Source organism: Pleurodeles waltl, chromosome 4_1 (assembly GCF_031143425.1).
Source record: "Pleurodeles waltl isolate 20211129_DDA chromosome 4_1, aPleWal1.hap1.20221129, whole genome shotgun sequence".
NCBI lineage: Eukaryota > Metazoa > Chordata > Amphibia > Caudata > Salamandridae > Pleurodeles > Pleurodeles waltl.
In genome coordinates, this window is record NC_090442.1 from 782,979,302 (window position 1) to 783,002,115 (window position 22,814).

Consider the following 22,814-nt stretch of genomic DNA (forward strand, 5'->3'; position numbering starts at 1 on the left):
GGATTTGGGAGCAAGCACACACCCCAAATTGTTTATCCTTACAGGGCTTTTTCAGCCACATCCACTGGTATTGAATGTTAAGTCGCGGAGATGTTGAATATGAGGATGATCGCCAAATCCTTTGGATTGTGGGATAGAAATGGGGTTTTAGTCCCTCAAACAAATTAATTGATTTGTTCTATAAAGACAAGGATAGAATCAACAATACGACCAGAGTTGGTGCTCACACAGTGCCCACGACAGAGGAATGCCTAGACGGCGATGCCGCTTATGTACAGCTCCATGATGGATCTCGAGTAGAGGTAAAGGCATGTAAAATTGCAGGACCATTCATTGGTAAAAACAGCCATAATATATTCTCTGAGACTCTTTTCAATTCGTGTCATCCCATACAGCACTTTATGAAAAAGGGGTTGACAGGGTGCGAGCGACTTTAACTGAAATAGCTCAGAGATATAGTCGTTTTTTTATGTCAGACTAGGGTTGTCACCTTGAACAAGTCATGATGGAATTCTGCGGAATCAGTACTGTCAGCTCTGACAATCAAATCTGAGATTTTCCAGTTTTGCCTTGGAAGGAAATTTACCCTAGGCAAATCATTTCTGATGCTTTCTCAAGCTAGGGTCAAAGTCTTTTTCAGGCTGGCCGGTCCAAAAGACCTGGAAATAGGTAAGTGTTTTTCTTTGCACTGTGGGACACTATTGTCAAGTTGCTGCTGACATACGTGAATTGGTCATCCCTGACAAGGTTACTCTTGAAGATGTGCAAGGAAATGTTCTAGAACCCACCACGGAAAGTTTTAGAAACCACTCCTATGTGCAGTCGCAGCTCGCCGTGTTAAAGGTGGCGGGGCGGCGTGCGAGGGGGGGGAGGAGAGGGAGTGGCAGGGTGGGAGAAAATATTAATAATATTAAATACATTTGTTTAAAAACTTACCTGAAAGCCACGTTGCGTCCTGCTCCTCTGCTGGCCCTGCCCCTTTACAAGGAAACAATAATAAATATTGTTTATTATCGTTTCCTTATAAAGGTTTTGGGAGGGCAACGCTCATCCGCCCTCATGGAGCAGCCACCCCTGTCTATGTGCCACAACTGAGGTTACTTGCTCAGACAAGAGTACTCCCTTAACGGGCAGAACAGCTGCTCTGCCACAGCTCAACTCATTCATGTAAACAGCAAGGGAGATGAGGGAACCATAGCGTACACGCAAACTATTGCACAAGAACGAAACATGCAGTTAATTTGTATTTATTTTGCCCATTACCAAGTAAAATATTTCTAGTCACTCAACCAGAGCAGAAAAAAACTTAGAAGAAACATAATAAAACAAGTTTAAAATATAACTAGATAATAAAACATCACAGAAAAAACACAGTGATCACTAGGAGGAAGATGTAAAAGAAAATTCTAAACCAGGCAGTTTTTCTGCAGCTTTCTGAGGTGGATTTCTGAAGTAGCATTTCTGACACAGCCTTGTAGGCTCTGGCAAGATACAGAGGTAAAATACAGTAGGTGGTTGAATGCAAATGATTTCCAGAGCTTTGGGTCTTTAATGAGGTAAAGCCATATCAACGTGCTCACTTTGTCAGTGGTCGAAATGGATCTCATTCGTCCTGACGTCTTGGTATATTTAGGTTGATACCACTACAGTTTTAATGGATAATCCATCGACCTACTGAGGTACCAGACCAAGATCAAAAACATTTCACGACAGGTGATGCTCAATAGAGGCAGGTCAGTGTAGATATCCAAGTTTTGGTAGAGGCAGTATCACAATGAAAGAAACAATGGGGGTTATTCTAACTTTGGAGGAGTGTTAATCCGTCCCAAAAGTGACAGTAAAGTGACGGATATACCACCAGCCGTATTACGAGTTCCATAGGATATAATGGACTCGTAATACGGCTGGTGGTAAATCCGTCACTTTTCCGTCACTTTTGAGACGGATTAACACCTCCTCCAAAGTTAGAATAACCCCCAATGTTTTTACTCCTTTTAGGTCAGACCTCTGTCATTGTATGCCGCATTCCTTTTGATGTCTGCCAAGAGTTGTTTTCTGTTGTAGTGAATCCTAGTTCGTTTTAATGGGATAACAGGAGTTAGCTTAGCCTTTGGCTTGCAGACTCGTGCTCCCGTCACCTAGTGACTTTTAACCTACTTAGCTCGCTCTGTCTTAGCCCATTTAATTATTTATTTCTTCTAAGATGGCTGCCTTGTTTATAGTTAGGCCACTTGTTATGGGTAACATTATCAGTGTCACCGCGCCAAGGTGTCAAGATCAAGCACCAAAGACAAACAAACGGTAGGTGTTCACACTTAGGGATTTTCCCTCTCTATACTTTCGAGGGATTTTTTATATTAATTGCCGTCCCAACCATGTCTGTTATCTATTGTTTAGGAACACACCTACGTCAGGGGACCTTGTAGATCTGTATAAATACATCACACTTTAGACAGATAATCAGAGGGGTTCTGACCAGAGGGCATCGCCACCATCGCTGATACCGATGCTGCAGTCGTCTTGACGCTGACCCAGTCTTCGTGTCCCTGCGGAGTCTGAGATAGAGACCTCATTCCAAGGTAACGAGGGTTAGGGGCTCCTCTCATGGACATGACATTGGCAGATTAGGTTTAACAAACCCAACTCTCCTTTAGGTAGGAGGTTAGGCCTTTTCACACTAGGGTATTAGGGTATTAGGACATATTACATCTCATATAACTTTTTAATGTATTGCAAGATGGTGGGGGTCTTTTTAATAATGACTCTCGTCTTCACAGTACTGTTTCTTGCTTTATTCATTATCATAATCATTGCAGCCCATGCAACTTATCGCAAATTGCAGTTATGGTAAATAAAAACTATCGTAACTTTACAGCATCTGTGTCATTGCCTGTGTTTGTATGAGACATAATATATCTGTGAGAAAAGGGTAATCTCTGTTTAACCACGACACTACCTGAGATATCTTATTTTCGAGTCCATGCGTAAACGGCTGCCATAAATCACCTTTTTCTATTGTGTTACTGGTGAGGTGCTGCTAGTGAGCCGGTAAGGTTGGGACAACAGTTGCGACTTGTTGTAGGAAAGACGCAGTCGCCTACAAACAAAAGTACTGTCATCCTTAAACCAGCAGTCTTGCTCAGAGCAAGAGTCCAAACTATGACATGGCGCCAACAACGAAGGTATTTAGGCACTCATTTATGGATACCCTGACTATCACTGTCTCACAGACAACAGGTACCCTAAGTACCATTATACCGAGACATCCGTGGTCTTTGGGAGAATCCTCCTCAGCTGAAAAGGTAAAACCTAATTAAGCTGTAGGTTGTTTCGAGCTCGAACTCATAAAAGGAATATACTTCCCATTTCTGGTGTTCCATTTCTCTAAACAAATATGGCTGATACCATAGACATTCCTGAAAATGCTAGACATGCACTAACACAACATTTTTAACGCATGGCCTTACAGAAGAGGGCGGGGATGTTACTTTGATAATAGAAGCTAATGAAGCATACCAAACAGAAACATTTTACTGTTGGGTCACCTTTCCTGAGGTTGACCAAAGAACACACACATTTCTCACATATGAAGTTGCAAACGTACCTTTACGGTACCAAGCATACCGGTATCATGAAATATCGCTCACCTACAAGGAGCATCAGAACTGGTTCGAAGGCGCCCTACCACATGTACTACGAAGAGTGAGGTTAGGTCCCTTAAGTAATGATGGACCTACCTGGCCTATGTTTGCCACATAGACAGTGGCATTGTATAGACGATTAGTACAGTTCGTAATGCGGACATTGAACACAACACCAGCGCGTCCAGCACCGGCAGTAGCTGGTGGTTATCAATTGGCTACTGGAATTAATCCACAAACAGTGCATCCTATTATGGGTAAAGTACACACGGAACGGGAAAAAATACCGTTCTGGATTGCCCAGAAAACAAATCAGCTGGAATCTGTGTTTCCCCATACGGGACCACAGGAGAAACATAGATTGCTCACTATGTGCTTGCCTTTTGGGATGGTTCCCTCTGTGGATGACTGTGCCACATGGGGTACAGTCTTCGCTGCCATATATACTACCACACATGGTACCCCGACACTTGCCAATTTACCGGAAGTGTTAAAACAAATACAAACTGAGCATGGGGCTGCACCAGCCCTGGATTTGGGGATGAAATTAATGCGTAACTTTGACGCCGTATCATCAATTATATTAAGTAATATTAAAGGGGAAGCAGTAGCACTGGCAATTCGCCAGCGTCTCCGGGAAACTCCAAACCAGGAACAAGAGAGACAGCTACCAAGATTAATTTCCGATACCTATACTAGTACAGGACAGGATAGTTTGGGAGCCAAACCTAAAAAATTGGAGTTACAAGGTACCGCCCATAAGGAGGGTATGAAGCAGGCACAAGAGGGCTCTAAGAAGCGCTGGGACAAACAAAAAGATGTCAAAGAAAGAAGAAATAAGAGAGCTGATTCTCCACACCCGGAGAACTCCGAAAGGAGATTTAATCTCAGAAATAGGGAGAACATTAAAACACCAGACAGATATACTGATTCACGTCCCTCTCGTTCCTTTCAGGACGCACCGGATAGACGTAGCGAGAGAGGGGGCCGTCAAGATCGACGTCCGGAATACGTGAAAGAAAAGAAAGACTCACATCAGTCTACCATTAAAAAAGAAGAAAAGATTCCTCAGCAAAAACCACAGTTTAAAAAGAAGAAGGTGGCAGCACTGACAGTTAAAAATGCCAGTAAAATTGAGAACGCTGTTGAGGAACAAGAGGTGGGCAGTGACTCTGTTAGACAGTGCGGCAGAGGTCACAATATGTTGCCAGAGTCTGAAAGATCACCTGGATGCGACAGCAACTAGTGATTACATCGCGGTTGAAACAGCGGATGGCCGCGTTCTTCCCCCTGATAGGGTTTATGACTTAAAAATTCAGATAGAGGGAGACGTGGAGCGCACTATTAGTGTGATATTTTGAGAAGAACTTACTAGTGATATCCTATTGGCTGAAAGAGACTGGCCACCTGAACACGTCCGCCATCTCCCGCATGGGGAAGATGTCATTTTGCCTTCTTTCTCCGATCTTGTTCCGGAAGCAGCAAAAGAAGCCTATGCTGCTGAATGAGCTTTAGCGCAGGCACCTGCACTATACCGCAATCATGTAGGTTGGGACAAGGAGTCTCCTTGTCATATTATTCCCGTTAGGTCTACACCCCAACTGCAGCCGCAATACCCTGTTAAACATGAAGCGAAAGCTCCGGTAAAGGAGATCCTATCACAACTTGAGTACCAGGGAGTAATAGAACCCTGTACATCTGCAATGAATAATCCGTTATTTCCTGTTGCGAAGCCGGATCATTCATATAGAATAGTAGTTGATTATAGACACTTAAATAGTCATACACGCACGTATGCTATACAAACTTCACACAGCACAGCACTGATAAACAATATAGTGCGTAAAAAATATAAAACAACATTAGACATATCTAATGGGTTCTTCTGCCTGAATTTTGCTCATGAAAGTCGGGACCTAAGTGCATTTTCATTTGGCTCTCAGAAACGCTTTTGCCATTTACCCCAAGGCTATAAAAATAGCCCAAGCCTGTTTTCAGCCTGTGTAACATCAATATTACATGATATTGATTCCGAGGCATTGTCCTATGTGGATGACATATATCTCACAGACGGTGTACTCGACATTCATCTTGCGAGGGTCGATCGGATCGTTTTAGGGTTTGCAGACCTCGGTTATAAATGTAATTTAAAAAAAAGCAAGATAGCCTTTCTTAGAGTATGATTCCTGGGATATGAGCTATCAAACGAAGGGAAGAGCCTGGCCCTGCACTTTCTAGAGAAATGTGCTCAACTACAGCCTCCGAACACACTTAAGAAATTGCAGTCATTACTGGGTTTCTTCAATTTTGGCAGAACATACATTCCAGATTATGCTGAACGCATCAAGCCACTGTATGACCTAGTTCAACCCAAATTTTCTAGCAGACACTGGACAATTGAACGCACATCCTTAGGGACATGCAACAGGACATGCTAGAAGCTAAACACTTACACACATGTGACAATAAAAAGAATTTGGTCATCAGAATAATTGCTGGTGCCATAGGATTTACTTATGTCACCTTTAATGAGGATGACACGATACCGATAGCATATAAATCACATTTATACTCAAATGCTGAACAACGTTTTGCACCTACAGAAAAGATTCTGATGGCAGTTCAGATGGCCGTCATAAAAGAGAGGCCACTTGCCCAGGGGAAACGTATTATTGTTGTCTCCCCGGTGCCGGCCTTAGAGACTGTCACTAAAGCAAGCGTTCCTAACGCTAAGGCATTACATCCACGTTGGATTAAATGGGCAACGTCTCTGACCGCCACTGATGTCGATTATATATTTGATCCAAGACTTCAAACACAAGAATTTCTCCAGTATGAACAAGAGTATCCCGCTCCTCTAAATATCTTGCCACTCGACAGCTACCATACTGTCATATACACTGACAGTTCAGCACAACCGGCTGTAGGTACTAAACATCACTACTCGGCAGCTTGCGCAGCTGTGAGCAGAGTGATGGAAGATGGAGTTTTCCACCCTCACAATACCTACACGCAGACCTTAGGGGACTGCACAGCCCAGTTGGCTGGGCTTAAAGCTCTTGTTCTAGCGCTCAAACATACTGAGACAGGGAGACAGACTTTGATAGTCTGTGACTCATATTACTGCGTCCAGTCATACAATGAATATCTCAATCATTGAAAACTGAACGGGTTTAGAGATTCTAAAGGGAACACCATTAAACACAAGACATTGTGGGGGAGGGTGGCTGATCTTAAGGATAAGCTACCGTGTGTCCATGTAGTCCATACATTAGGACACCAACGTGTAGGAGTACACGTCGCCGGTAATACATTGGCTGATGAAGCGGCCAAAGCATCATTAGCTACGGCTTCTGTGGCTGCAGTGACTCGTTCTCGAATGAAATTGGATAATGAAATATTGATTGCCGTTAAAGATTCGGCTGCAGGCAAGCCCCTTCCGAAAGGATACCCTACAAACTATACTTACCATATCAGTGCACAGAATGTTGCTTATACAACAATTCCTGGGGTTGGAGATCGAGTGATCCCCAATGAAGACCAGAGATTAGATCTGATTACAGCAGCGCATGAGGGTGTCGCTTCTGCACATGCTGGTATACAGACCACGATAACAATTCTACAGCAACGCTACTGGTGGCCTGGTCTATGCAGACGAACAAAACAGTATGTCATTTGCTGTGACATTTGCCAGCAGATCAAGGTCTCTAATATCAAACGCCCACCGCAGACATCCCTCTTAGTGTCCAACAAGCCACTTCAATGTGTGTACCTAGACCATTGTGGTCCCTTACAGCCTGATGGTGCATAAAAATACATTTTAGTGGCTGTGGACTCCTGTTCTAGATTCCTGTGGGTATGGCCACAGCGGTTGGCTGATGCCTGGACTGTTATAAAAGATTTGCTGATCTTTATCGGTACATATGCGGTTGCAGCATTCCATTCGGACCAGGGCCCTGCATTTGCCTCTAAGGCATTCAGGGACACCATGGGGACAATGGGTGTTGAACTCCATTACTCCTCACCCTACCATCCCGAGGGAAATTTGGTCGTGGAGAGGCGGAATCGTGATCTAAAGCAGTCCTTAACAGCTCGAGTATTAGGTTCAGGCCGCAGTTGGTTACACCGCCTATATGGGGTCCAGAAAGCACTGAATAATCTGCCAAGACGGTCCTTGGGGGGGCACTCTCCATATGAGGTTCTCTGTGGGATAGCTATGTATGTCCCAGATCTTGATGCCCCTGGTATGGTGGCAGCAGAAACACCATTTGACATAAAAGAACGTCTCACTGTTTTACAGGAGCTTCAACAATTTTGTGATGATAAATCATCTGCAAGTGCTGCCACCTTAGGAATAAGGGAATTGGCGAAAACTTCAACTGGCTGGATTCCTAAAGTTGGGGATCCGGTTCGTGAGAAGATCGCTGTAAAGAAGGAGTTCGGTCCATCATACAGAGCACTGGTACCGGTCTTGGGAGTAAAAGGCACCAGGACTGTCATCTTACCACCACTGTGCGGTTCTAAGACGAACAGATTCATCTCCATTGATGACATCAAATTACACCATGTGGCCGATCCTTTACAGTAGACCAGGCGGTCCCTTAGGTGGTTCCCGATCCCCTCTCACTACCCAACAGGACATCCATCTACGTAGTAGGATGAACATCACTACTACAGACAATGCAACAATGTTGACTGCTGTTCCAGACACTTCCTCGACCATGGGGAGGGCGGAAAATGAACTCTTGTTGGTTCCAGTCACATCTTCAGTGACCACCCCGCTTCAAGATTTAGCTGTATTTTACACGAACACTTCAACGACTGATGACGTTGTCTACCAAGAGCCTCCACGTGCGGTGGATCAGAATACACCGGCTCCTGTGTTTGCAGAGACTACCTCTGGCTATTTCATTGACATTGATGATTTTTCTTCGGATTCATCCTCTACAGTGATTGACGATATTTCAAAAAGTAGTAAGCTGTATCGGTGGCTTAAAAAGAACTATTTGATATACCCATGGAACTACTTGTGGTTCTGTTTGACATTTATTGCATTATTTTTATGGATTGGTTTTGTGATTGTTTTCTTTTTGCTTATAAATGGTCACTATATTCCTGATCGCTCCTCAGTGGAGCCTGTTGATGAAGTTTTAACACCACATCATTCTTCACATAAGGTCCGAAGGGATTTGTCCCCTGTAAATATTACGGCAATACCAATTACTGATGGGATTGTGTGGGACAAAGTTCCATTCAATATATACGGGCCTACAGAAATTATTAAGATTCCATACGTGTTTAAAATTTCAATGACTGATGTAATTACACCTGATGTTGTCTCTGATGATTGGGATGTCCAAAAAGTTGATTCCATGCTAACTGAAATGAAGGACTATTCAGCTTTTGAAAGTGGTGATGTATATGATTATATAATGAATTATGGGGAAATGTTCCGTTATAACAATTGGGGACATCACTACCTACACCGTGCCACTAGATACAGGCCAGTATTGAACTACACACAGTGGGAACACTGTTCTACACCACTGGTGGGGAGTCCAAAGTATTATAGCGATAAATTTACATACTTTTCTGGGCATGATACAAGAAAAGCAGAGTCGTATTATTTTAAAATACCTCCGGCACAAATTAGGAAAATTTTGCTAACAGATACAAAAATGATTTATTCAGATCCCTTTGTTTCCCGGCTCTCGATTGAGGGTTACGAATACTGGAAGAGCACTATTGACTTGAAAAGTGTATGGGGAACGCAAGATTGGCAAATACAGGGTAGGGAGGCTTTGTTTCGAGCATGCCTGATTCCTGTGCAAATGATTTTCTTAAATGACACTATTGAACAGACATCCTGTCTGGGGTTAGCAAAAATTAAAGATCTGAACACGCCCAGTATCCCTACTCCGGCAAGGTTTAAAGATTGGCAACACTTCCTTAATATCACAGAGGAAAGGCAAGATGCAATGGTTAAGGCTGGTACCTATAATTCTTCACTTTCCAGTCCCGTCAGGTGGTTGGTATGGCCCACAGACACTAATGAGTGTCAAAGACGTTTTCTGAACTCTTCAAGGGGTTTTTCAATTAACAGGCCAGACCCTTGCTTTATATTGGGTCAACATACAGGTATAGTTACAACATACAGTGTGGGTAAGCTGTGCCAGTAATGGGTGCAAACGAACACGTTAGTCGCAGTTAAGAAACACCTGAACACTCTTTCTGAAAATATCGACTTGCAGGATTTTCTGCTGGGTCCTAGAAAACAGCGCTCGGAAAGGTTTTTATATGCTATGTACAATGAAATTTGGAAAATTTCCCAAATTGAGGCTGCTGCACGTTTAAGGCAACTAGATAAGGAAAATTTGGAAAAAACATTAGCTGTTGTCGACAACGGCACGAATACACTGTCCAACAGGATTTATTCACCATCAAATATAGTGTTGTCTGCTATTGATATCACTCAGACAGACTTGTCCCGGTTATATCATGGGCAAACACAGCTACGTTCCATCATGCAGCTAGGTTGGACATTACAGACACTGAAAAGTGGCCACATTCCATGGAAGTATATTAATGGGAGTGAATTCTTCACTGCTTTTAATTTTTCCAAGGAACAAGCGACAATGGCTAAGAGGGAGGCTAGTTTTACCCTGCTTCAAGTAGAGAAATTAGATAAGTTTCCCTTCACGGTAGCAGAGAGTACTTCAACTATCTGGCTCTTACACTGCATTATTAATTTACCGATTTGGACCTTTCATTTCTCAAGCTGCCCGAAACATCTTGCAGTGGGACGATATGAGCAACTAGGAGATAGCTTTATTAAGGAAGAGTGGGAGTTGCCCTTTGACTATAGATGTCTGAACGGCGAAAAGGAGGTCTTTCTTAGCGGAAGAGAATGTGAGACTGCTGTTCGTCATTCTATGATATGCAAACAGGTGTCTCTTCACGGTCTTTGCAATGCGGGGGTCGCAAATTTGGCCTGTTTTCTGAAGGGTACTCCCGTCCCCTTAATTCGTCAGGTGTTTCATGTACTTTCCAATGGAAGTTATGTTGTACTGAACGATCAAAGTTGTTGCGGCATGCGACCCGGAATTGCCTACGCAATCTCGGTCTCGAAGGTTGTTACGTGTTGTGGACATGTTTTATTTCCCCCCACACGAGAGATTAAGGTATCTGACATGTGGCCCCACATAGATACTATTAATGTGAACTATGACAAGCTGAGTAGGCTAAAGGCGCTATTGTTTCAAAAACAGGTCACCTTGACATCCGCAAAGGAGACGTATGCTCTCCAGATTGCGAGATCATCAGCCGAGAAACAATCCCTTTTAAATACCGATTTCCGCAAACACTTTGGAGAACTGGTATCTAGAATATTCAATGCTTCAAGCACCACTGGGATTGTTCATTTCTTTAAGGCTGTCGGGTCTGGTTTCGTGTCCATCTTCCAGACTGTCTTCGGAGTCATCCCATCAGCCATCCATTCTCTCTTTTCAAGTGTGTTTGGTGGCTTTCTGATTATTTTGGCTTTAATTGGCGGACTACTACTGCTATTTCTCCTGATTCGCAGTGGTTGTTTCTTTCCAGCAACGCAGAGCAATGGAGCCGCTCCCACCAACTCCACTGTGCTGTGAGCGCATGGTTCGGATCTTCGGTGCACCTTTGCTGGTGGAACTGGAGCATGACTGGTCACTGTCATTCCGGCCCCTTCTCTGGTGCGTACAACCAGTCTTCCGCTGCATATGGTGTCTCTTTAAACATCTGCCTATGGTCTGTCTTGCTGTTGCACCGACATCTCCTGTGGACCACGAACTGCTGATGTCCCCGATGAGGGTTCATACACGGTCATGACCCTTGAGACTGAGGTTGCTCCGCAAGGCCACCTATGAGCCTTCCGTTTTGAGATCTACCATGGATGAGGACACTGCAATGGATAACAATACACCAGGAAATACGTCTCACTTCTGCTCTGTGGATCCGTTTGTCCGCCCAGTACTCGACTTAACATCAGATGATGTTGACTCATTTTTTAGGTCCTTGGTTGGTGACTTTGATGACACTCTTCAAGATCATGCGTATAGCAAATAATTTGATGAATTGACTTACCATTCCCGCTTCCATATTATACATTTAAATTGACATTTGCTTTTGCACGCTGTGCTTGTCGTAGTTGACATTAACATCTCTGTATGTATTTTAACAGATTTTTTTAACAGATTTTTACACATGTTTTTTGCTTTTAGCTTTTAGTTCAGAAGCAAGTTTTAGCATTTGGATTGCTGTTCCTTCGTCATACCTGTTACGGCAATGGGGAGGGTGTAGTGAATCCTAGTTTGTTTTAATGGGATAACAGGAGTTAGCTTAGCCTTTGGCTTGCAGACTCGTGCCCCCGTCACCTAGTGACTTTTAACCTACTTAACTTGCTCTGTCTTAGCCCATTTAATTATTTATTTCTTCTAAGATGGCTGCCTTGTTTATAGTTAGGCCACTTGTTATGGGTAACATTATCAGTGTCACCGCGCCAAGGCGTCAAGATCAAGCACCAAAGACAAACAAACAGTAGGTGTTCACACTTAGGGATTTTCCCTCTCTATACTTTCGAGGGATTGTTTATATTAATTGCCGTCCCAACCATGTCTGTTATCTATTGTTTAGGAACACATCTACGTCAGGGGACCTTATAGATCTGTATAAATACATCACACTTTAGACAGATAATCAGAGGGGTTCCGACCAGAGGGCATCGCCACCATCGATGATACCGATGCTGCAATCGTCTTGACGCTGACCCAGTCTTATTGTCCCTGCGGAGTCTGAGATAGAGACCTCATTCCAAGGTAACGAGGATTGGGGGCTCCTCTCATGGACATGGCATTGGCAGATTAGGTTTAACCAACCCAGATCTCCTTTAGGTAGGAGGTTAGGCCTTTTCACACTAGGGTATTAGGGTATTAGGACATATTACATCTCATATATCTTTTCTATGTATTGCAAGATGGTGGGGGTCTTTGTAATAATGACTCACGTCTTCACAATACTGTTTCTTGCTTTATTCATTATCCTAATCATTGCAGCCCATGCAACTTATCGCAAATTGCAGTTATGTTAAATAAAAACTATTGTAACTTTACTGCATCTTTGTCATTGCCTGTGTTTGTATGAGACATATTATATCTGTGAGAAAAGGGTAATCTCAGTTTAACCACGACACTCCCTGAGATATCTTATTTTCGAGTCCATGCGTAAACGGCTGCCATAAATCACCTTTTTCTATTGTGTTTCTGGTGAGGTGCTGCTAGTGAGCCGGTAAGGTTGGGACAACAGTTGCGACTTGTTGTAGGAAAGACGCAGTCGCCTACAAACAAAAGTACTGTCATCCTTAAACCAGCAGTCTTGCTCAGAGCAAGAGTCCAAACTACGATACTGTATTAATGTCTCTTGAATAAAATGTGTCTGATTGTATGCTCGTGTGGTACTCAAGTATGTTATGCTCCTGGAATGACCAAGGGGGTTATTTGTATTTCTCAAACTCATATACAGGGAGAAGGTGTGCCGCATGGCATGTGAAGAGAGAAACAAATACACATTTTCGGTTACTCTTCGCAGTGGTTAATGCCTTTAACCTTCCCGTCGGGGAATATTCCCGAGCTTTTCTAGGCTCAAATGAAAAGCAGATTGATCTGTAAGACGATTGCGTCTAAGTGTCAGCTAAATAGTTATAGACAAAAGGGTTGAAATGAGTTTCACAAACCCTTCCTTAAGCCTGATACCCTGGCAATGACAGGCCACGTCCATTACAGGATTCAGGTCAGCTACTGTATTTACAGAAACCCCTGCACCTTGATGAGTCTGAAGACAGTTTATCCCTTCTGAACCATACTCTATTGCAGTTCGCTCCAGAAATTAGATTTGTCATTGGCTCAGAATCCTTGTGGCGCAAAGACCGAGACTTCGGTGTGTGACGGTCCCCAAAGGCAATTTACCCAGGTGTCACTCACTGCCAGCAGAGGGGACTTGTAGAGCATTCCCAATTACATGGCACTTACTATATACAACACATACTGCGGATGACCTCCCAGTAAGAACGCATGTCGCTGCTTCAGAATATGTGATAACTTACATACTCATATTCGTAGGGCACATACTGCGTAGAAGCCATACAGTTGCTATACTATACTTACTGTCAGGAAGTACTATTCACCACAAAATGGATTAGGTGACAGTGAGAAGGCACAAGTGCTGTGCTGCAAAACTGACTATAGACAAAGGGCGTTTACACTGCAAATAACATCGAGAATCTCACAATCAGAGGTCACTTATTCAGCACATAACTATTGATCTACTGACGGTACTTATGCAGCACATACTGAGAATATACTTACAGCAAAGGAGTACTTATACATGACTCCAGTTCAATTTATCAGGGGGAATTCACGGTATCACATTCCCCGTACAGAAACAACATATGTGGAAAGTATAAGTTATTTGTGCATTTTTGTGTATGTATCAACACCAGTTATTCCTCGACAGCAATTAGGTTTTAGGACTGAAGACTAAAGGAAACTGCACCATCAGTCATGTAAGTGGAATACATCTTCACCTTGGATGAAGCCCATCAGACCGCCTCAATTCTACTGTTCTGTTTCATGATCTACAGTAGTGTGTATTGAGGTATTGGTCAAAGGCGACTGTGAAAAGGGATGGAAACCTCAAGAGTGGTTTCAATCGTTCTCAGGCGGCTGCAGCAGACTGGCTAGGATTGAGCACCTATCATACCCTTCTGGCAAAGTATCTCATGCTACATTCTCCTAGGATCCTCTTTTTCACCTGCTGGTCAACATTTGTGAGACAAATGCAAAAAGAACAGATGATGGACGGAATGCTGAACAATGTCAAACATTCACCCCAGTCAAAGATCTGGACCTAAATCCATTGTTTGTTTTGCTCACCACGCCATTTCTTGTTTGGACCCAGCCATATGCAAATCAGTCTATGGGAACAGCCCAGCCCGATCTGTCAAGCCAGGTCCTACCTAGACCAGAAACAAATGTCCTGGGACAGGTTTCGTGGTATCACCCCTCATCAGTCAGGCTAACTTGAATCCGGTGGCATAGCGAGCACAAGACCCACGTCTGGGCATAGCCTTCCCAATTAGGACAACAAATGCAAAAAGAACAGATGATGGGCATTTGTGCGAGCACACTAGCTCAGCTTATTGAAACTCAGTTGGGCTTCTAAATCTACAAAGACAAAGCCAAGGGCCAACTGTACCTTCTGTCTATTATGTTTTTAGTAGACTCCAGAGGATGCTGATGAATTTGAAAAAGTTCTTTTTTAACATATTACCGAGCCACCATTGGGTGGCCCAGTGGGCGAAGGGATCCAAAGGAGAAAACTACAACCTAAGTTTATTACTGCAGACGTCACTCTGTTTCACGGATGGCTCTTTCGGTTGTTTTCTCTTTACTTGTGACAGAATGGCACAGGTTACCTGGATTGACTAATAAACAGTGGAAATTGCTGGTAGTTATGCTGTGTAGACTAGCTGTTAAAGCCTACTGGGATGAGAGTTTGTAACCTCAGTGGGTCTTGGCTGGCGGCTACTGCATCTAGAGGTGACAGACCTGCACCTTTAGTGGCAGCATGCCACTGCCAAAGCCACAACTTCACTTTGGTATAAAACGCAGCTCTCACTGGTGAAATATGATCAAAAACAAATCTGGGTGTTTGGAAGCTCAGTTGGTCTGAGGACCAGACAGTAGTAAAAACGTTCATAGTCTTGAGGTTAAATGGGCTTTGCCTTTGTGACAAGCAGAACAATGACCCACTTCACTAAGGAGATGAGTATTTACCCTCTACTTGCCTTTTCAAACTGGTTAACTTAACACTTCACACACTTGTAACGCACCAATTATAGGAGAAGTGCAACCATTCAATGAGTAACCCATTCAGGATGGCCCCGTCTCTCTCATCTTCGAACACACCTTCCTGAGAGATCAATCAACTGCGCAAAGTATAGGTTGTGTGCTTGGCCATTCCCATCTAAGGATGGCTTTGAAATCCTCTTCTAACCTTCTTCTGATCCTTTGGGTCCTACTCCTAATACACATTCCTAATACACTCCTAACTACAGGCCACAATCCGGGGCTACCCCTACTTAAGGACAGGCCTCTGTCCTTCACATACATAGTTCTTCAAAGGTCCTTCATTAATATCCCAACTGCATAGAATGTATCAGAGACAAGGTTGGGCCTCTCCCCTTCACTTACCTTCTCATAGTGGTCCGAATCATAGTTGAGGCCTATCCCACAGTCATCAGTGATTTCAGACAGGTCCTCGTCATCAAATTCTTCAAGGCTGATATCTTGAGAGGGCCTGTAGGGGAGGTAAGAATAAGCCATGTCATTGAACCTTTACAGCCAGAGTCCAGGTTCTCTCCGGTTTTGTGTATTGAGCAAGTAGATGTGTGAGTAACACATACAGTACCATGGTTGCTACAGACTCTTGCCACCAGGATCACCTTCAGCCAGTCCTTTTTTGTTAAGAGTAGCTTGAATGCTTGGGCTTGTAACATGCATTACTGGAAAGGAATAACTACAGTCCCAGAGTCACGTTGACAAAAACGCAAGCCTGGCTAGTGGTGCTCCTGGTGACGTGCTGCTGGGAAGCAATAAGAAGTTATTTAATGCACACACAGGTCAGAATGTGGGCACCCGATTTCGTAGCGATAATCATTCGTATTCATGCAGGATAATTCGTCTGACAACTTGTTAGTAAATATACAGATTCAGGCCTTAATGAGAATGTTATATCCTTAGGCTTTTCACAAATGGTGCCCTCGATATAGGGCGATTTACACCCGAGACTCTGCATGCACTTACAACATCGATTCTGACATATTATCTCTAAAGCCACAATCCTGGCCAAGCTAATCTTGTTTTGTTTTAATGTTTATTGAAAATTACAGAGACTAGAGTTACAGCTCACCACAATAGTAACACAGTAAAATTGTGTGCCTGCACTTTGTGCAACGAGCATCGCTAGCTGGAATAGTTGGTTAAATTGCTAGAGTGTGCTGCGAAAGCTTGATGCGTGGGAGACGAACGCTATACCCTCAAGTCCTTGTCCTCACGCAAACAATAGACCCTGCTTCGGCAGGTTTAAACAGACGGCACCGCCTCTTTGAGGGAATCAATAGGTCGAGAAGATGTAGCTCTACATAAATTAAAATGTGTTCTTCACAGGAAACAAGATCAGGGACTGATAGCGTCTTGCCCGGTACTCTACACCTACCCGAGTGCTTAGGCACATGCCACTTGGCCAGCAGAGGGCGAATGCCACCCTCTGTTTATTCGCCTTACTGACCTCATGCACCCAACTCAAACAATCCATCATGGAGTCCAATGTGAGGTCCTCCTCAACCATTTCTGACAGGGTGACCCCAATCGCCCTCCAATACTCATTTACACTTGGGCATTGCCATGCGAGATGCACACAATCCGCATCAGGCGCATCACACCTAAACAGTTCGGTTGCATGCTTAGCCCTGTTTTGCATAGACTGAGTGGAGCATTACGTAGCATATGCAAATGACAAAAATGAACTCTACAAAGTTTGCTGCTCGCCGAGTCTTGACGTCTGTGAGCAGCAATACTGCATTTAACATTTTTCTTTTGGAGCTGATGACACACACAGGGGCGTCCTCTTGGACACGGGTGTATAATGACACAACTAACCCTTTGGATGTGCCCACAGCCAGCAGCTGCTCCAGTGGCACACAACCAGGTACATAACTGGGTGGCTCTTTTGGGGAACATTTTATATGTGCGCTGAAGATGCGGCCTTCAGCCTGTAACATAGGAACACATCTCAGCTTCCTCTTCCAATGTGTTAATGTCTGTAAAAGAACCATCGAGACACAGATCACCTCATGTATGAAAGTGTAGCCTGTTACGTTGTGACAGTGACACCTGATGATTTGGCGGATTATGGCATAGAGATTAATCTCATAAACTGGGATTTAAAGGTCATACCTTCCACAGGCAGAGACCAGCACCGCACACTGATGGCAGCACAGGGCACAGTTGGCATCAGCTTACCCGCCTGCAGTGCCACCTTCAGGACAAACAGCAGTGGCGATAACAGGCATCCCTGTCAGGTATCTTTTGTGATTTGTATGGAATCTGAACTAAGCCATTTATTCTCAGCTGGGTGAACAATACCGTGTATAAAATCTGTACACAGTGTATGAAGAGGTGAGGGAAAACCATAAACTTCGGGATGTCGACAACTATGGCCTCTCCACTAAGTTGAACGCCTTTGTGGCATCCAGAAATATGGTCGCTGCCGGGGTCTCAAAATCAATCTGATGGAGGAGCATGAAAAATGTGTCCAAATAGTACTGGATTGTCTTGCAGGTCTTCAGCATCCTCTTCGTCACCAACCACAGACACCAGCCTTGCACGTTTAGCATTCTGGAGATAATGCCCCTCGCAGTCATGTATTTGACAAACTAATGGGAGACTTCAACAATCTTCAGAATTCGTCGAACTTGAAGTGTCTACCTTCTGTGAGCCGGAATCCTTTCTTCCCTTCTTGCAAGGTAAGAGTTATTATTGACACGCAAGCATACACGTCGGTGTAGAATACAAACGTCTATGATCAAAGCCATCAACAGAATATAAACAGTGCTCTGGATGAAACGAAAAGGAAATGGGTAAAGGTGGAGTGTAAATTAGGTTCTGCAGACAAATCCATCCGCATTATTGAAAGGACTGAATATAAGAAACCGGTAAAGAACACACAAAGCACACCTCTCCAAATGCATCACCGAGACCTGAAGCAGGACAAAAGAGATTTTAAACATTCAACTTCTTTGTAGACAGTCATGTGTGGGGTCCCTCAAGAATCATTGTTGTTCCCCATTCAACTTATGCCCGTTTGGTAATTTCATCGGGCCATAGGGGGCGAGGGTAGTCTCTTACCCTGATAACACCAAACTAATTCTGAGATTCAATAAGCCTGCTTTCCAAATTCAAGACACCCTCAATAGCTGTCTTTCTGCCATCTGATAGTGGATGAATAGACGCTTCTTGAAGCTTAGATCCACCAAAACAGAACTTCTTATTGGCCTCTTTTCTTTGGACCACTGATATAGGAGATTTAAATAATAAAAGTATTATTGATAAAGATGTCAGTCTTTCTCAATGAAGTAGTGTCCTCGTGCTACCTACAGATCGGACTCATGAGGACAATCATTCCATTTATTCCCATATATTTAAGTGACTTGTCATGGATGCGGGAATCATTTCCAGGCTCAATCTGGGTGAATGCTTGTTTTTTAGGTATTCTTGACCATTCTATTAGGAAATTTAAAGGTGTTTTGGATGTGGCTGTGCATCTTGTCCACCGTTTCAAGAAGTCCGCTACGGTTTCTGAAGCACACAGGAAGTTTTAGTGGCATACAGCTCCAGTGTATTCACTGCTAGGTGCTCTGTTTTACCTATAGTGCCTTTCAAGAGACTGGTCCTAACATATTTTCAAGTGAGTTGACCAGATGTATCCTGAAACACCTCCATTGCTTCACTTCTTTGCTCCCTCTTATCACTCTGCAATTCTAATGAGCTTGTGGAAAGGTTGTTCCTTTTCTGTTATCACACCTTTCCTCTGGAATGAACTTCCCCTTCAGCTACACCAAATCAATTACTACTGCGCCTTTCAGATGGCACTCAAAACCCACTTGCTGTTTTGAGTTATTGTTTTGTCACTGTGTGAATTCATAATGAACCCGGGTGAACAACTGTATGTGAAAAGTATTTAATTAATTTTTTATTCATTTATTCAGATCATTCATCCATTCAATATTGTTCAAGTAATACACAACCCAAAAGTGCTGCAAAATTACACCTTGAAGATCTGAACTCCGACTCTCCTAAGGAACAACCATAACAGAAGACCTTGATACCCTTGATGGAGCCATCTACGTTTATCCACCTTGATGTCTTTGCCGTCTATGGCACAGTTGACCATACAATTCAAAAGAGCAGGCTCAAATAATGGATGGAAACCTCCGGATCAGCTGTTGATTGTATTTGCTCATCGTGTCCAATCATGTTAGACAAATATGTTTATGGTTTTCTGTTTCATCATCACATCATGCATCATCATGCAGGACAGATTCTGATAGGTGTCCTCCCTCTCTCTGCTACCCCATTGAGACCGCCACCGCCCCTCAAGAATGGAAACACGCACAGGTCTGCCCTCCTGCTGAAGAAACCCTCCACAGACCCGACGGAGCTCAAGAACTACAGACCTGTCTTTGCTTCCCTTCCCAACCAAAGTAATCGAAAAAGCCATAAACGCACAACTCTCCCAATTCATCAAGACCAGCCACATACTGGACCCCTCCCAATCCAGCTTCAAGATTCAATCACAGCACTAAGACTGACCTCCACGCCGTGACAGACAGCATCCGCAATCTCCTGGACCAAGGTGACACCGCAGCGCTCCTCCTCCTGGGCCTCTTGGCCTCCTTCAACACCCTCTCCTACCCCACCCTCTGCGCAAGACTCCATGACCCGGCATCTGCGGCAAAGCCCTGAAATGGATCCTCTCCTTCCTTACCGGTTGTACCCAGAGAGTCAGGCTCCCACTGTTCACATCCGCACCTACAGAGATCAACTGCAGCATCCCCAAGGCTTCTCCCTGAGCCAGACCCTCTTCAACATCTACATGGCCACACTGGCAGACATAATCAGAAACCATGGACTCAATATCGTCGCCTACGCCGACGACACTCAGCTGATCCTCTCCCTCTCCGACAAACCTGCAGTCGCGAAGACCACCTTCCACAATCGGATGAAGGCAGTCGCCACCTGGATGGAAAGACAGCTGCCTCAAGCTCAACTCTGACAAGATGGAAGACCTCATTCTGGGCACCACTCCATCTGTCTGGAACGACTCCTGGAGGCCCACAGCACTCAGAGCCTCCCCTCACTGACTGACCACGCACGTAACCTCTGCATCTTTCTTGACTCCTCACTCCCTATGAACCAGCAAGTCAAAGCTCCCGCTTCCACACGCTCCACCTGCTCCAAAAGATCTTTAAGTGATCCCCATCGAATCCAAAAGAACAGTTGCCCAGGTGCTCATCAGCAACAAGCTCAACTACGACAACACACTCTATGCAGGTACCACCCAGAAGTTCCAAGAGAAGATGCAACAAATCCAGAACACCACAGCTGGACTTATCCTAGACATCCCTTGCTGCAGCCACATCTTCAGCCACATCTTCAGGCACCTGAGAGACCTACACTGGCTCCTGATCAACAAAAGAAACACATTCAAGCTCCTCATGCAGTCCTACAAAGCCCTCCACAACATCGGACTTGCATACCTAAACCACTGCCTTGCCTTCCACACGCCCCTCAAACAACTCCGTTCCGCTCACATGGCCCTGGCCACCATCCCTTTGGATCCACAAGACCACAGCTGGAGGAATTCCCTTTGACTGAACCGCCCAACTAGCGGTTCAACTGAGCTGCAGTTTCCTAACCGCCCCTTCCGCCCCTCCCAGCATCTTGAAACCCAAAAAAGTGATTAGCCGTGCTTTCCAAGAACCTTGGTTGATTGCTTATAACCTATGTTTCCTGTGGCCCAAGCACTAGACAATGATCATGTAAAATTCCAGATGTAGGAAGACGGCACCCGGGTAATCAGGGCACCCAGCAAACACTGTGGAGTAGATAGATAATTTCTATTTTGCGACAAAGGAAAGCTATCTGTGCCCCTTATGTCAAATTACACCCTTAATAGACTAACCTATTGAGAAAGATACTAGAGAGGGAGTTCATGGTCTGCAATTAAGATAAAGGCTTGGCAACAACCTCTGAATGACATTTGCATCCTTTAATTCAGGAAACTCTTGGAAACCAAAAATTTCAAAGAAGCTCCTCTAAGTCCAACGACTGCATGAGAGCAACAGAAGAATGGGTGACCCAGGCTCATGCTTTCTATGGGACTAAACTTAATTTGTCAACTTTTCAGAAGTTTCACAGACTTATATCCCAGCCAGTGCTTTAAAGTGCTTAAAGTGGCCTTAGTGATGTATACCCTTAATAAACACAGTAAATAAACAAATAAAAGCACTCCAGAAAGAGCTCACCAAAAGGGTTGGTGGTTGGATTAATCATTGCATGGTACTAGAATCCCATACTAGTACTATAAGAAACATTATAGCAGTACTGTCAGAAGCTACACAGTCACACATTAAGGTGTAGTACACCATCACGAGGGGTTAGAGCAGGGCAATGAGTACTAATTACAGATAGTCAGCAGGGCTCTGAAACCCTATTTATTTTCAGTACCCACCACTGCCTTCATCACTCCTGAGAGCAGGTGTAGCGTGGGTAGGGGTGCGGGTCGTGAAGGTCAATTCAGTGGTAGCAGCTGATACCCCTGACTTACACCAACTGGCGTTGATAATAAATAATGACAACGTGTGTAGATAAACAATATCATGTGACCACATAAACAACCTTCGGTGCACATAAAAAGTTGCCACGAGTTTCTTCAACAACACACGTTTTATAGACTAAATCAGCGACTCCTGTGAACAATAACGTATGTAGGCATAAACAATGGCCATGTGGAGACATAATGAATGTCCCTCAGTCTAGAAAAATAATGAGTCATGGTGCAAAAAACAGAAGATCCAATCTAGACATAGACAACAGCCCTCTGTATTCATAAATTGTGACACTCCTTAGCAATATGTGTACAAGTAAACAATGGTCCATTACACACATAAACAATGATTTTATATGTAGATAATGGCACAACAAGCACATAAACAATGATCCATTGCGCCCTCATTAGCGGGGTCACAGCTCATCCATCAACACTTCAGGAAAAATAGAGAACGATCAAACTAAGGCCCATATTTATACTTTTTTAGCGCCACATTTGCGTAATTTTTTGACGCAAAAACAGCGCAAACGCACAAAATACAGGTCCATATTTATACTTTTTTAGCGCTGCATTTGTGTCATTTTATGACGCAAAAGCGGCGCAAACTTGCAATATACAATTGTATTTTGTAAGTTTGCGCCATTTTTGCGTCAAAAAGCGGCGTGAATGCGGCGTTGAAAAATGTATAAATAT

General features: G+C 43.9%; 1 protein-coding gene across 2 annotated transcripts in view; it reads right to left on the reverse strand.

The window, feature by feature from the left end:
* The window catches only part of MAPK8IP2 (mitogen-activated protein kinase 8 interacting protein 2), a 237,283-nt gene that overhangs the window by 141,831 nt on the left and 72,638 nt on the right, over positions 1 to 22,814 (reverse strand). For both annotated transcript variants that reach the window (XM_069229474.1, XM_069229475.1), the window contains exon 2: positions 15,923 to 16,028. In XM_069229474.1, the coding sequence (XP_069085575.1) occupies positions 15,923 to 16,028 (106 nt within the window). The remainder of the gene's footprint in view (positions 1 to 15,922; positions 16,029 to 22,814) is intronic.